At 46.6% G+C, this 15,592-nt stretch overlaps 1 protein-coding gene across 1 annotated transcript in view; it reads right to left on the bottom strand.

Moving 5' to 3' along the window:
• LOC308377431 (plexin-A1-like) overlaps positions 1-15,592 on the bottom strand; it is a gene marked incomplete at both ends in the record, with an annotated part of 137,351 nt that overhangs the window by 43,305 nt on the left and 78,454 nt on the right. The window contains 1 exon segment of the mRNA XM_080854088.1: positions 7,380-7,580. Within this exon segment, the coding sequence (XP_080710214.1) occupies positions 7,380-7,580 (201 nt within the window).

The raw sequence follows: 15,592 nt of genomic DNA, 5'->3' as shown, positions 1-15,592 counted from the left end.
GATGAACACTGAAAATGGTGGTCATTCTCAACAGCATCCTCTCATATTCAGAAGGCTAGTGGAGTTTGAGCAGTTTGTCAGCAGTGAGCACTTTAGAGAAGCTGGCAGATCAGATCTACAGTAAGTGAAGAACTGACACGAAATACTATCACAGACATGATGTGAGGTAAACTATGCAAAACCATAGAGAGGCAGAGAGAAAGAGTGTGTGTGTGTGTGTGTGTGTGTGTGTGTGTGTGTGTGTGTGTGTGTGTGTGTGTGTGTGTGTGTGTGTGTGGACGGTCTAAAATTTAGATTACTAAAGGTTAGCCATTAGTTTACTGTTGAAGTAAGTCATGAGATTTTAGGCACAGAGAGGGATGCAGAGCAGTAAGTGAAATTGGCATTTTCAATTTGTTGGCTGACATTTCATTTGGGCCCGAGTCTCCTCAGACAGACAGACACTAGGCCCAGAGGATCTAGAATTGTGGTTTCAGGCTCAATGTTGTACAAGCTGGCTGGACCACCAACCACACCCTGAAGTCCTGCAGACAACCAGGTCTAAATAAGCACAACTTCTATCTCCTAATATCACTAACTAACATCTAACTTCTATCTCAACATCCTCACTGAGGGCCTTAGGACGCTAGCCATGCAATTCCATATACAGTTGAAAAATAAAAAAATTGGAATTGGATCTGGGACTAGCAAATGTGCCTGATGTCTGCGTCTGTTTCAGGGCTCAGTGAAACGGAGTACTGACTGCTGTCTTTAGCCTTAGGGATCCTTCCACACATTCACCACAGGCAGACATTTCAGCAGAATGTCACATTTTTGTGGGCTGACTTTATGAGAGTGTGTGTGAGTGTGTGTGTGTGTGTGTGTGTGTGTGTGTGAGTGTGTGTGAGCGCGTGGCCCTGCATGCATATTAATGTCTTCACTGAGGGCAAGTTTGGTCAGCAGACGGGCTGTTTGATGCTGCCTCTCCATTATCATCTTGCTTGTCCAGTTGAACCCAGAGGAATGCCATCATCCTGTGGTTAACGCCGCTCCCCATAAGGCCCTCCGCACACCACAAAAGCTCCATTCTCCGCGTGCTTCTGCCATCCACAACTGAAGATGCACAATCCCCCGCCTCAGCCCACAGCTCCTCAACCTGATGGAGCTCCATTAAAGTTTAAAGGGCTTGGTAAGTCCGCCCACCAACACACAGCGCCTGTATGGAACAACGGGGTGCCCTGTTCGCCCAGTGTGCTGAGCAAACATGGCCATGATTAATTCATGCCAGCGTTTACGGGCCTATGATAGCACACCTCTCTGTCTCTAGGAAGGGATGCATCTGCTGGGCCACAGGACCTCAGGCTTCAGGACAGGCCAACAAACTGTCTGCTGAAGGTTGACATGGTATTCACTTAGCCCCAAGGTAAAAGTCTGCAAAAGCGGTTGATAACATTGAGCATAACTCCATACATTCAGGCAGGCCATTCACCTTTTATTGTTTTATTTTTGCTCACCCCACGCACAATAATCTAAAACAGTTTGGAGCTCGTGATGATAGCAGTATTGCTTTTGTAAAATAGCTGCATCCACACTGAAGGTTTCAGGATGCTCTCTATCCAGAGTCTGTGAGTGATGGATTAATGCAGCTCATTAGTTTCTCAGGGCCGGTGCCATCCGCTGTAAAGGGTAATTAACCACACGTGTGATGGCCACGCACCAGAGAGGGCGCTGGAGGCCATGGCAGACCTCAACGCAAGGTGAAGGGAAACATGTAGGCGACATAATTAATAAAAAAAATATATCAGCACAGAGGAGCTAATCGTTCGGAGGCGGCCTCGCACCGTGGCGTAAGGGGTCTCTCGGGGGCTGAGCCAACACAGCCTGATCGAAAGGTCACCCAGTGCTTTCTTGTTTCGCATAGAACGCCGTCCCTGGGATTGATTGGCGTGTGGAGGAACAACTTTGAGCTTTTAATTGGCAGCGGGAGCCATCGATGGGAGGTGAACAACCCTGCGTGTCGCAGTATTTACCTAAAAACACACCACCAACCCTGAGCCAGAGCAACAGCAGGCAGGTGGCCAGGAAGCTTCACAGAGCCATTAACAGAAATGAAACAGACATACCAAAACTGCTCTCCTGAAATTCTAAGGGCTCCATTAAAAACTTACAGAGGGTACACAAACAAACAAATGATTCTAAATCCACGCGGAGGATGTACCCTACGTGTACCATGTGGATTTATGATCGATTTATAATCTCAGACAAGGAGCAGCTGCGTCCCAATTCACTTTTTAATTAAGAATGGGAAAATGAACGGCAAGCACAGAATAGGGCCCAGATAGGCACAAAGCTTAAGACATCCCGCAGGCCCACACCCCCAGTCCGTGTCACCTGATACTGGCACCCCTATAGATCAGAGGGGGGGGGGGGGGGGGGGGGAGGGGGGCAGATGAAGAGCCCGGGAGGAGTTCCTGGGTCCGAAGCGCTCGAAAGTGCCGATGCTAACAAAACAGCCCCCCAACAGCTGCTGTGCTGTTTCACAGTGGAAAAAAGCCTGTGCCTTTCCATGCAGGTCACCAGAAGATAATTAGTCATTTTTGAAAGGAAACCTGCATGCCTGCTTTAATACAATACATCAGCAAGAGGTGTGGTCTATATAATTGCAGATATGGTGCTCCTCCCTTAGTAAGACAAGTGAAGATTTATTACTAGTTTTGAGCACAGATGTGGCAACATCTATTAAAGTTGTATTTCTTAGCATAAAAACTGAAGGATTTGCATATGAATATGAATCTGGGTCATATCAAATGATCATGTTTATTTAGAAAAGGGGCTCCTAGTAAGAAAATGCTGGGAAACTGCCAGCTAACACAATTGCACAATTAGTCCAGCCAGCAAATACTAAGCATTCTGAATTCAATCAGGGTTTCAGTTTCCTGTAAAATATGCACACCCAAGAGCTTTGGTTAGAAGTTTGCCAAACCCAAATGCAAGAAGGATGAGTAAATGGAACAGAAAACAGGAAGGTAAAATAGGTTAAACGGCTCATGCGCTTTCTAGAGCATCTGGTCAACTGCCAGTTTCTGCCCCAGTCTGCCCAGACTCTGTGGAGCAGGAAGGCGTGATTCCATTCCATGGTGCCGCCCCAGGACACAAGCACAGACCCCACCCCAACACAACTCTACTTTTCCCCTGTCTCCACTCTTTATATCTGCATAGAGAGCGAGACCTGCGACGGCTGTTCCTCTCCCATCGATTGCCATGCCCTTTTCCTGCCGCACCTCTCCTCTCCTCTCCTCTCGTCTGCTTCAGGCCCCAGCCCAAACCCTTTCCACACACGTCTTTCCTCAGCTGGGCCGGGTTGGGTTGAGGAGGAGGGAAGGAGGGAATGGGGGGAGACAGGGAGAGAAGCGGTAAAGGATGGAGCAGGGGACTGTCATTCGGCTGTGCCACCGTAATTCATCATCATTTTATCTGCGACGGCTTTTAATTGGATCCTATCAAATCCTACCGATTGTCCTCATTTTCTCTACAAAAATCGGCAGCTGCTGTCACGAAGATTCCGAATGAGATTCGTCTTTTTTCCCCTCCCTGCTTCCATCACTGTGTTCATGTCCCTTCTTTCTTCATGAGGTGTTGAGAGGAGTGAGGGGGCCAGTCATTTATCTGAGCAGAAGGTAATGTTGTAAAGCCGACCATGATATTATCAGCCTGTCCTGCTCTACCCCCGGGCTCCACTCTAACTCTCTAACAATGAAAGCCGCTGAAGACAGATTTTTAGCCGTGGCCTTCACACACACACACACACACACACACACACACACACACACACACACACACACACACACACACACACACACGCACACACGCACGCACGGACGCACGCAACCTCCATCTCTCCTCTCACTCTCTGCCTCTCCCCTGCTCCCCCCACCTCTCCCTCTCTCTCTGTCTCTCTCACACACACAATCATGACCTAAAAGATATAGCTTTTTGCCCTTTCCATCATTATTATCATTCACTTACATGTTGAACTCAGATGTTAGGAGATTATGGAGTCTTTTGTACCAGGCTGAGTCGGCAAGCCTTTGGGCTTGACATGGATGGATCAAGAGGCAAGCCTTGTAATGTTTAAAGGAAGAGGAATAGTATCAAAAGGAAGCCAAGGCAGCTCATAAACGCACACAGCTAATGCAGATACTGCCTTTGGAGAGGACTCAACAGACCAGCTAAGACACTGTCTGCCACTATGCACTACCTTGCAAAAAGGAGTAATAAGAGGAGCACAGTCTCTATTATTCACACACACACTCCCTCACTCACACACACACACACACACACACACACACACACACACACACACACACACACACACACACACACACACACACACACACACACACACACACACACACACACACACACACACACACACACACACACACACACACACACACACACACACACACACACACACACACACGACAAGACTGAATGAATATGAGGAGGGGTGCATTTGGAGCAAAGCCTCTTGCGTGTGAACACTGGGGAGGAGGCGGTCGCGCGGCTGCACTAATGCACTCAATGATGCTCCAGCTGCCTCGCCAGTGTGCCGCACTTCATCACTACCAATCTCTTGTTTACCCGATCGATTCGTCCAAGACTATCTGCCTCTCCTCCGTGGACGTGCATTCATGTTTTATTAACTCCCCAATCTGCCTCTTTTTCGAGAGTGTCTGTGTGTGTGTGTGTGTGAGAGAGAGAGTGATCAATGTCAGTCTAACACAACACAAGTTTGAGTCCAGACAAGGCCTAAACATCAGCCGTGAATATGCCAGCAATGCCTGCTCTTGGCTCTGCTCATCCAAGTTGTCTGACATGCCAGGACAATTAATGCATGTAGATGTGCTTTAAAAAAAATCCCAATCTTTCTGTCTCTGGCCACCCCCGTGTCAGAGTAAACGCCCTGTGCTCCCTTTAATGATAATCTTAGGCAGGGACATGCTGTACTCCTGCTAAAACCACGGGCCGTTAAGTAACTCGTAATTGCTGTCCGTTTAATGGCATAATTGCAGTGTGAAAATTAACATGACTGTAATTGCCATTTCATATTAGAATTGACAAGCTGGTCTCAACTCCTGCAGTGGAGGGCTCCTGAGCAAGATGCTCCAATGACAGACCAATAAGATGAGATGATAGCCATGTGGTTAATGAACATATGTGGCAAACAAACCCACACACACGCACACACACACACACACATACATATACCAACGGAGAAAAGCAATATAGGAAAAGGTTGCCTTGCAGTAGCTGAGACTGCAGCTGTGAGCTGTGAGTGTTTTTGTGGAAATGTAAGAGTAATGCTCAGTGAAGGCTGCTAATGCGAGTGTTTAGATCCCCTTATGCTAACCAGAAATGCCCAAGCAGCCTGCCTGTGCCACACACAGACAAGAAGCGACACTCTCCGCGTTACAAATGCGTAGCCTGACTCTGGAAGTTAGTGTCACCCCCAGACGCTCCACGTGATCGGAACACATGAGGACCCAAACTCCACCGCTGAGAGCCCCCCCCCACCTAAAAAGCACTGTTGATTGGAAACAGCTCTGACAGCAAACAGTCAATAAAGGCCTCTTTAGCAAGACAGCTCTCCGCGCGCGCTTAGTCACGTAATTAGCTCTCCTTCAGACGCACCAGGAGATGCTGCGAGAGAGAAAGATAGTGGGCGAGGGAACAAGCCAGAGCGAGCCAGACAGGGGAGAGGAGCGAGACGGAGAGAGAAAAAGAGTGAGAGAGAAGGAGCAAAAGAGAGCTTCCTATAATGGCCATCAATGCAGAAGCGCAGTCAAGTGTCATGGAGCTGTCAAATGCACGGTTGCCACTCTCCAGCGTTAATGACTAGGGCTCCTCCATATCCTGTTCATAAGGCTGGCGTCTCCCTCAGGTCTGAAGGCACACAGCCCTCATTCTTGCTGGCCTAGAAACACAATCTAACTTAAGTTGGGAGGAGTTGGATGAGCGTTCTACACCGGAACATTTTACAATGACTAATTTTGTACTTTCCAGACGTGACTTTACTTTGCAGCAGGAGTACATGTCAGAGGACAACTTGTCTCTACTCAAATATTAACCTGGTGAGACTGGTTTCCCTTCTTAACCTAACCCCTCACTTTTGCTGTTTTCAGTCTGAACTGCTCTGAATCTGTTGCGCTACTTTGAGCTCCACCATTAAGAGTCATTGTACCTATTTGGAATGTTTTGAATGCAATTAACATGCTAATTGTTCCCCCTCACATTTTGACCAAAACCCATCATGTAGGAAGCCAATATATGTCTGGCTCCACGAGACTACTAACTTTATAATTAGCACATACAGCAGATAGAGTCTTAGACATAGTTTTTATTTAGGTAAGCAAAGAACACAAGAACACATGGATGGGACAAACAGATGGCTGCAATATACCTACACTTGTGACCTATCATAAAGTACCTAGGGCTATTAAACATCTGCAGACACCAGACTCCTCAGGTTCACCCAAAATGGACCTTTGTAGAGCATCATTTCTCTCTCTCTCTTTCTCTCTCTCTCTCTCTCTCTCTCCACTTCCTTCCTCTGTCATTGTCTGTTCATCTGTCTTTCTTAGCCTTGACAACCATTTGACAAACGACCCGTTTCCCCCCGATCCTGCAGGGCTGTGATGGCTACCAGGTTGTCGGCCGGTCCCTTCCTCTCTCCACTCCTAACAGAACATTATTTGTGAAGCATACTGTACAATATTTCAAAGACATCTAATGTATTCTGTCAACGCTGGCACCCTATCGCTGAAGACAGCTAGGAAATGAAAGGAACGCAGTGTGGACCGGAGCTACAGAAAAGGTGAGACGCTCCAGAGCGCAGACTTGGTTTACAGCAGGAACACATCCACATGAAAAAGTTCAGAATACTGAGAAAGAGTACAAACCAACCAACCAAGAATACATACTAATTCAGGAATTAACAAAATGAAAGGCATTAAAATGAACAATGAGTGTGGTGTAATGTAAACAAATTAGATCATACTAAAGCCTCCTGGTGTGTGCACAACTAAAGCTATCTAAGTATTGCAGCTGTGTGAGTATGTGTGTGTGTGTGTGTGTGTGTATGTGTGTGTGTGTGTGTGTGTGTGGTGTGTGTCTGTGTGTGTGTGTGTGTGTGTGTGTGTGTGTGTGTGTGTGTGTGTGAGTCTGTGTGTGTGAGTCTGTGTGTGTGTGTGTGTGTGTGTGTGTGTGAGTATGTGTGTGTGTGTGTGTGTGTGTGTGTGTATGTGTGTGTGTGTGTGTGTGTGTGTGTGTGTAGTGTGTGAAGTGTGTGTGTGTGTGTGTGTGTGTGTGTGTGTGAGTAGCAGATGGGGGTGACTCACTGTGGTCTTCTGGCACTGAATGCTGGTGCTGTTGAAGCGCAGAGCCGTGACGCTGTACACTGACCCCTGGATGTGGAAGATGCACTCGTAGTTGCGCTGCCCTGACTGAGGCTGTGGAAGGTTCCGGGCGAGCAGCGTGATTGGCTTCATCACCCCCACCGGAATGTAGATCTGTGAGGAGGGCAAGATCTGAGGACACTCCTGAGAGGTATGGAGGAAGGGGGGGGATAAGAGAGAGAGAGCGATTAGATCTCATGGTGCGTTGTATTTGGAAAGTTTAAATTGGAACCCAAGTGGTCCCAGTCGGCCATTTATCAGCACTTCAATCTTAAACACAATACTGTTCAACGTCTATCTGGAGACATGTTGCTATGGTGTTTGTAAATGCTGGTATCAACTGGTATTTGCTAACAATCGGTCAACTACTGGTATTGCTAACAATGTCAACAATGGTTCTCTTTCTGACTGGTACTGTAATGCGGTGAACTCAGGGGTGACTTCATTCCCAGCTCTGACTTTCGACTTCAGAGGTAAATGGAACGCAACATGTCACCTAATAAGAGAGCTGAGTCATACTGAATCCACCAGAGAGGAGATAAAAGGTGATAGAGCAATAAACTATAAAAGGAGGAGAGAAATTCAAAGGAAAGTTGAAAGAGAAGAGTGGGAGGAAAGTAAAGTGGGAATGATGAGGCACCGCTAACGAGGCGAGAGAGCCAGACGTGTCAAATGGAGGCAAGGGGAAGAGACAGCAGAGGAGAGAGAGAGAGAGAGAGAGAGAGAGTGAGAGAGAGAGAGAGAGAGAGTTCTATGTGGTTACGCATGAAAGAGTGGTATCTGTATGTTGTTATTTTGGTGAACTATGGTGATGAGGTCATATCAGTGGTAGTAATGAAGAGAAATATCTATAAAGAAATAACATACTGGTATCAAAAAAAATAAACTTCCACCAGAAAGGTGTGTGTTGTTCACAAGACACTTTACATTAGACCCAGCAGTCAGGTTTGGAGCCATACGGAGATACAACAATAGAAGGTAACCAATATCTTTTGGCTTTAAAACGGATTCCAGTGAAATGTTATTGGGTATGTGTCAGACACACAGATGTCCTCTACAGGCCCTCCTTTGGCCATGCCTACTGAAGGAAAACATCATTAAATAGCTCGAAGCCGTCACCAGATTCATTGAGGAAAGTGCCATCAGTTGCCAACACCATAATTTAGCTTCCATTTTACACTTGGTGTAATCTATTCCAGCTGGTCTTTATATACAAGTGATAAATATAGGATAAAAAACACCAATCAATTTATCCTCAAACATTTGCAGTAAAGCGCTTTAACTGTTCATCGATATCCACATGGACATTAACATCAGTCTCCACTGTGTGGTCTAGTAGATAGATAGGTATATCTAACCGCCCGGCTCTGGTGTGGAGTATGTATGGTTGGCTCGGCACAGCGGATCTGTGACATTCTGCAGTTGTGCTGGGCTCCATCTTTAATTGTCTCAGGGCAGCGGCTGGGTTATTAGTGCTCGGGCTTCGCTCGCTCAGCTGCGGCGGAGGAATAAATTGAGTGTGATGCAATTTTAACAGCGAATCACCACAGGCTCCAGTGTTTGTGTTCGTCTGCTCCCCCTGCGCACACCAGTGGGCCAGGAGCCGAGCGGCTAATGAAAATCTACAATCTCCTCAAAGTCAATACAAATCATGAAAGCTTGAGGATGTGTCATCAAATGACATTAAACTCGCTGATGAGGTAAGGACCATTTAAGCCTCTACCCTTTTTTGGACACTTTGTAAACTGTGAGGTGACCAGAGTCATATCACAGACAGTATCTTCAGGATGGTTGGACCTAATCAAAGTTTGTCTCTTAAAAACACAGTAACAAGTCTGTACTATTTAGCCAATATTTTTTCCCCTTGGTTCTCCAAACATTCAAAACTAGCTAAACGGAGAGGTACTGTAAGTAGAATAGGAAGGAACTCATTGTGAATGCACTGGTATAGCATCTCGGGCACACTGCTATCAGCAGCAGACACACAGGAGGGAAATCCATCGCGGCAGGGCTAAGTAGGAACCCCCACCCACCGCCCCCACAAACACAGAGCGGGGTATCAGTTCCTCTCCAGGGCAGCTGAATGGGTGATAGTGGCTATCCGCTTGTGTCTCTGCCATTCATTTAGACATTCACTGCACACGGGAGGTGGCAGAAAAGCTATAAACAAAACAGTTAATGAAGCGCTTCCAGCTCCTGATAGAGATTGACTTTCAAAGGAGAGTCGGAGGGACAGGAGAGAGAAATTAATGAATACTCAATGCAAGGTGAGGCCAAGGTGCGAGTGTGTGTGTGTGTTACGTAGTTGAGGAAAAGCGAATGTGTGTGTGTGGTGTGCGTAGCACCTGCTAAAAATGAGAAAGAGGTTGTAAAAGTATAAAAAGTTATACAATATGTTACAACTTCGGAAAACTTCATTCATTACCAAAGGATGATATGGAAGGCTAATCATTAAACCCACCATGACTTCAAGAGAAAACCAATAATGCTAAGTTTGTAAATGCTGAAATCTCCCCAGTGCTTCAGTAAGTTTGACCAAAAAATGACTGAGGTTACAGTGCCCGGTCTCCGAGGTAACCGCAGTTTGAGTGGCAGTCAGTGCATGTCCACTGGGCCTCAGCTGTGACAACAAACAATATGAAATACTGTAACAGCGGTGTGTCAGAACACACAGGGGGAGCCACATCCTGAAGTTACAGCCACACCAAACCACACCACAGCCTGGCATTAAATTCACTGCTAGCTCATCCCTGCCCTGTACTCCAACACAGACTGCTATGATCTGCAGAAACAGAATGGAGGCACAAAGAGAGACACGAAGCACACAATTGAATGGAAACTATTTCCGCCGTGACAGGTGTCAAAACAGAGTTGAAAGTGCAGATCAGATAGCACACTGGCAGAGTGCACTGGAGCTCCATGGGAATCCTTTGAAGTGTTTGGCTTTATTTCCATTTTCTCATTCTTTCACTAATTTGCTTTGAGCTGAGGATGTGGGTTAGTGCCTGGCATTTTCCCTTGGTGCAGTGAGTCAGGCAGAGATACGTCAGAGGACCTCCCTATGACTGCCATAGAGTGGGAGCCATTCTGTTTATTCACCATGAGCCAATCAGGTGAGTACACACACACACACACACACACACACACACACACACACACACACACACACACACACACACACACACACACACACACACACACACACACACACACACACACACACACACACACACACACACACACACACACACACACACACACACACACACACACACACACACACACTGAACACAGCAAGCCCATAAGAAAAAAAAGTCCTCTTGGCCAGGGGGGTGTCCTATCCTGCCTTTGGTAAAACACTAGACAAGAACGAGTTAATACAAACAAAAACAAATACACATCTTGCTAGGTAACCATAAAAATGCAGTAGACAGGTATCCTGAGGAGAATGTTCAGGCTTCCCTTCTCCTGGCATTCTCTTGGCTTTTCTTCCTTTCCCAAGCTCCACAGGCTGCCAGCTGTGCCCCTGCAGACCACTGTGTGTTTAGCTGAAACGCGGCCTCCAGCTATGTTCCCTCACGCTGCAAGGCTTCTCCAACAACAAGCAGTGGAGAGCAGCTCCCACTTCAGCCAGTCAGCACAGCCCACACTCTGAGCTCTGCCAGCCAAGGCGCTTTCAATAAACCACCCTCTTAAGCAAATTGACTACAGTATTTTTCTGATGGGATGATACCCCCAAAAAGACCTCTGCTAAACTCCTTGAGTAATTTTAGAGACAAATTAGAGACAAATACAGTCTATAGACCACTTTAGAACAGCCTCAGGGAAATCTGAGGCTTATACCCAATCTTCCATGAAGCACACGCACTCTCATTCATGACAGAATTAGATGTTAAAGGGAGTTAAAGCGAAATGAAATTTTGTCTTGGAATTTACTTGTGTGTGTGTGTGTGTGTGTGTGTGTGGGTCTGACTGGCTCACTTCCATTGAGATAACATGGGCCTGATATGATGTAATTCCATAGGTGCTAATGTGGTGCTCCCCTGGCAGCCCCCCCTGCTGTGCTTAAATGAGGGATGAGGTGTCACTCGGGAGCGACAGGGCAGCTTTGACGGATGGGTGCCTCCCTGAGCGACGGCAGGAGAGGTGATGCTTGGCTGATTGCGGCCAGAGATGACCTCGCGAGCGGCCTTATGGATTAGCCACTGGAGCGGACAGAGAGCGAGAAAGAGAGAGAGAGAGCGGTTGCTAACCACCACACCGTCAGGAAAACAATACCAGGCACAGGGATGAGAAGAGGAAGATGAAGATGAAAAAAAGAGCCATATGATGACTACATCCCTCCAAGGAGACGTCGGGACTCTGCTGTGACCTCACTTGGAGATTCGAAGGCTTTCACAAAAAGCCAATATTTATCCCAACGGAACTTCTGCAAAGCACGCTCCGTCTGACAGGTTCTGGGGAGTGTGTGTAGAAGGCTGGTAGAGGAAGCAAGGTGGGGTGGGGGGGGCAACTGAATCGTTTCACATCCGTCAACAGAAAGCCAACCCTCTCGACAATTATGTACAAGAGTTCAATAGTGCCACAAAGCCAGTTAATTAGAATGGTTGCCAAGGCAATACTCTTGTTTTAGTCAGCACGGACCCTCTCTACTGCCTTTGCTTGATTCCTGTCTTACATCTGTCTAGGCCAAAAGCCATTATATAAGCAAAATTTGTACGTGGCACAGCGTTTCAAAAGAAGTGCATTTTGGCAGAGTATGCCAGATTTAAAAATAACTACATATTTCCTCTTAACATCAGAGCAAGGAAACACATCTCAAATTAATGTGTTCACAGTACAAAATGCCATGTGGCAAATTTACATTAAGCTCATGGTATTCTTTCCATTAAATATTAGCTATCTGAACATGATAACCATTCCTCCACATTCTTATTAATTGACTGGTACAACCATAACAGACCGTAAAATTTGCATCATGTCAATTTGGGTATGGAAGGGCATTTCATAGTAATGCCTTTTGGCAGCTAGCTGTGGTGGAGCAGCTGAGTGAGAGGCTTGCCATCTAATTAAGTGATCTTGGGCTTGTTGACTAGCTGGAGCCGAGCTGCGAGAGGGAACTGAATCTGATGGGCTGGGGCGTCTCCAAGGAACCCTGTGTTTAATAAAGGAGACTCGGAGCCGTGAGAGGGCTTAAGAGTGTCCGCCCACATTTGTGGCAATAAAGTACAAAAAAAAAATCACGATCACTATCAGGTTTCAGAGGAAAGGTGGCCTGTTTAAAGCTAGCTGCTAACCACAGAAAATATGTACTCTATTTTGCTTCCAAGCCATGTTGTCTTTAAAAAAAAAAAAAAAAAATTGCCTCGTTCCGCTCACTCTTCAAGGGAACGTGAAAGCGATATATTGTAACGGAGCCCGAGAAAAATAAAACATGAATTTCTGCTGCCTAAATGAGATTGTTGAGCTGGGCTCTCGGAAACATGCTGCTGAGTAAGTCCTGAATAAGTGTATCGGCAAAAGCCACCGCAGTCATAATCCCACACCTTCCCAGCACTCATGTGGAGTCGGCGTCCTGGGCTCAGGCTTTCGTCAGGAATATGAATACCAAACCAGGCTGGAGAAGCAGAGGACTTGGCAGGGGTGGAGGGAGGCGGCTCAAGGCGCACAGCACACAGCCCTTTTGGGCCAAGCCCAAGGATTTGCCGGAGACCGCTAGCGCACTCCTCTACTCCTCAGCTGTACAATTCTTCCCCGGTCCCCTCCTATTAGCCGGACAGACGCGGAGGCATTTGGAAATTAGGATTTAATACACTTTGAATAATTAAAGCTGAAGGTCAGTGGCAGCCACAGATCCCTTCACACCACCTGGTGCCAGGAGAACAAGAAGAAGACACGGCTCTGATACTGTGAATACTCTTGATTGCAGGCTGGTCGATCATAAATAAATAAACTGATGAATAAATGAATCAGAAAAGAGATGTGTATGGTGCGCTCCCTGCTTTTTGTTAATTAACGTTATAATTAATTAGGGAAAAAGGTATGAGGGTAAGTTCACACTGTCTCTCCCCTGAGGGCCACATATCTTGCAGGGAGAAGCTGGCGGCAGCACAGGGAGCAGGGCTGGGGAAACCGCCGCAGCCAAGGTTGCACGTGGCTCGCAGATCTTGGCACAGTAAAGCAGAGTGCAGTTCCAGGCTCTGCCGATCCAAAGTTGCCTTTCCTCAGGCACTCGCGGCCCAGCACATCTCAGCACAGTGCTGTTTCCATCACGAGGTGTGGGGGGGTGGGTGCCGGTGTATTTACTGGAGCCACACTCACAGAGATTATGGAGGGGGAAGGGTGGGGTACCTGACAGCCAGATGAGACAGACGGTAAATCAGAGGGAAAGTAAGCGGGCCTGGCGGAGCCGGGCGCTGAATGCCATCCAGAGGAGGGCTGGCAGGAACCGCACATGCTCAGACGGGATGAGAAACGCCGAGCAGCACTTATAGAAGTTCTAAGAAGCCACATTTTATGTTTGAGCCAAAACTGGGTCAGGCAGGAGAGTGGGGGAAACTGAATGGGTGGAGAGAAGAAAAACGTAGCTGAGGCGCATTCATATTCTGTATAGCTGACACACACACACAGACACACACAGACAGACAAAAAATGGGCTTACTTCATATTTGATTGTGTTTTTGTCCGAGCTTCATACTATACCTCTGCAGATACCAAACAACCACACATTACCACAGACAACCTCCTGCACCTCCTTTCCTTCTTTGAGTATGTCGGCATAACCCTGTGCATTTGCAAGTTTTCCAGGGCACACAAATGAGTATTGATAAATGTATGTGTATGCGGGGCCAAACCCCAGGGAGCCAGGAGAGGAGCTGCGGTGCTGCACTTTGGAGGAGATACCAGCTCATAACTTATTTATACACCCCAGCACTACTCCCTGCGGAATGCTCCATTAACTAGAGTCAAATTAAGGGTTGCTCATTACTCCACAAATCTCCTTTTCATCATGTTCTAAACAAACCCAAATGCACTGAATAACAGTATGGGAGACATTAAGGAACCCATTTTTTCCCCTCTTCATTCATGTATATTTTTATCTGTTCAATTGTGACAAAGCATCTGGAAAGAAGAAGAAGAAAATAAAAACAACCTTTGCTCCAGTGTTCCAGAAACAATGTTGGAAGTGATGTAGTGTATTTCTTTGGCAGAGCTGTCCATATGCTCTGTGACATATCCTGGGGCATGACAGCTCAGGATAGCATTTGTGTCCTTCTTCTCTCCTGGACTATTTTAGTGGAGCGTATTGCTGTGGATGTGCTAATGGTTTAGCACGTCTGACTGGGCACACAGCCGGTAGAGGCCAGAGCCAAGCATTAGTTTTACACCATTATACATGTGGCTATTAAAGCCAGCTCTGTTTGAGGTGACCCGGCAAATGTTCTGGTCACAATCTGTAGTTTGTGCGTTTCTTTGTTTCTTTTGTTTATTTCTCCGCATGAGCTTCTCAAGTGCAGCTTACACAAGCAATTTAACGCCTGGTCAGATTTAATGTGCACTGTTGTTTATCCGCTGTCGTGCAGGATTTTGATTTATATACACTTGATTAGCAAATGTTGCTCATTACATTCGGTGGCAAGGTAGTTGTACACTTATCTGCAGAATGTTTTGATCATTAAAAAGAGACTAAGTGACCGCATGTCACTTAAAACCATTCAAAATTGCTGGTCCATTTTCCTTTCTCATTAAACATGTAAAGCCTCTTCCCATGTATCATCTTTTCCCCATCACCTACTCATTTTAGAACTGCCCTATTCTATTCAACCTAACACAGTAATCTGACAGCTCTTGGCCAAATGGGACGATGTGAAGTCCCAGTCTATAATAGCGGAACTGTGCACAGTTGGGATTTTGATCTGTGGTCCCACATTGAGGGACACACTGACATATCAACAGTTGGGACTATTACTGCACAAAAGGCTCAGAAAAAGATAATTGGGTCACCTTGAGAGGATCATAAAGTAGCACATGATATGAGTGAAGGCAAAGTTTTGGAGCTGAGAGCTGCCTGAGAGCTAAGATGAGGTTCTACAATGTGACGTCATGAAGGTGTCTTTGTTTAGGTGGCTTCTACGCGTTACACTACCTCCTCCACA

The sequence above is a fragment of the Sprattus sprattus genome (assembly GCF_963457725.1).
Source record: "Sprattus sprattus genome assembly, chromosome: 16".
In the NCBI taxonomy this organism is placed as follows: Eukaryota; Metazoa; Chordata; class Actinopteri; order Clupeiformes; family Clupeidae; genus Sprattus; species Sprattus sprattus.
The sequence above is the reverse complement of the archived record's forward strand: the minus strand, read 5'-3'. Positions and strand labels throughout refer to the sequence as shown.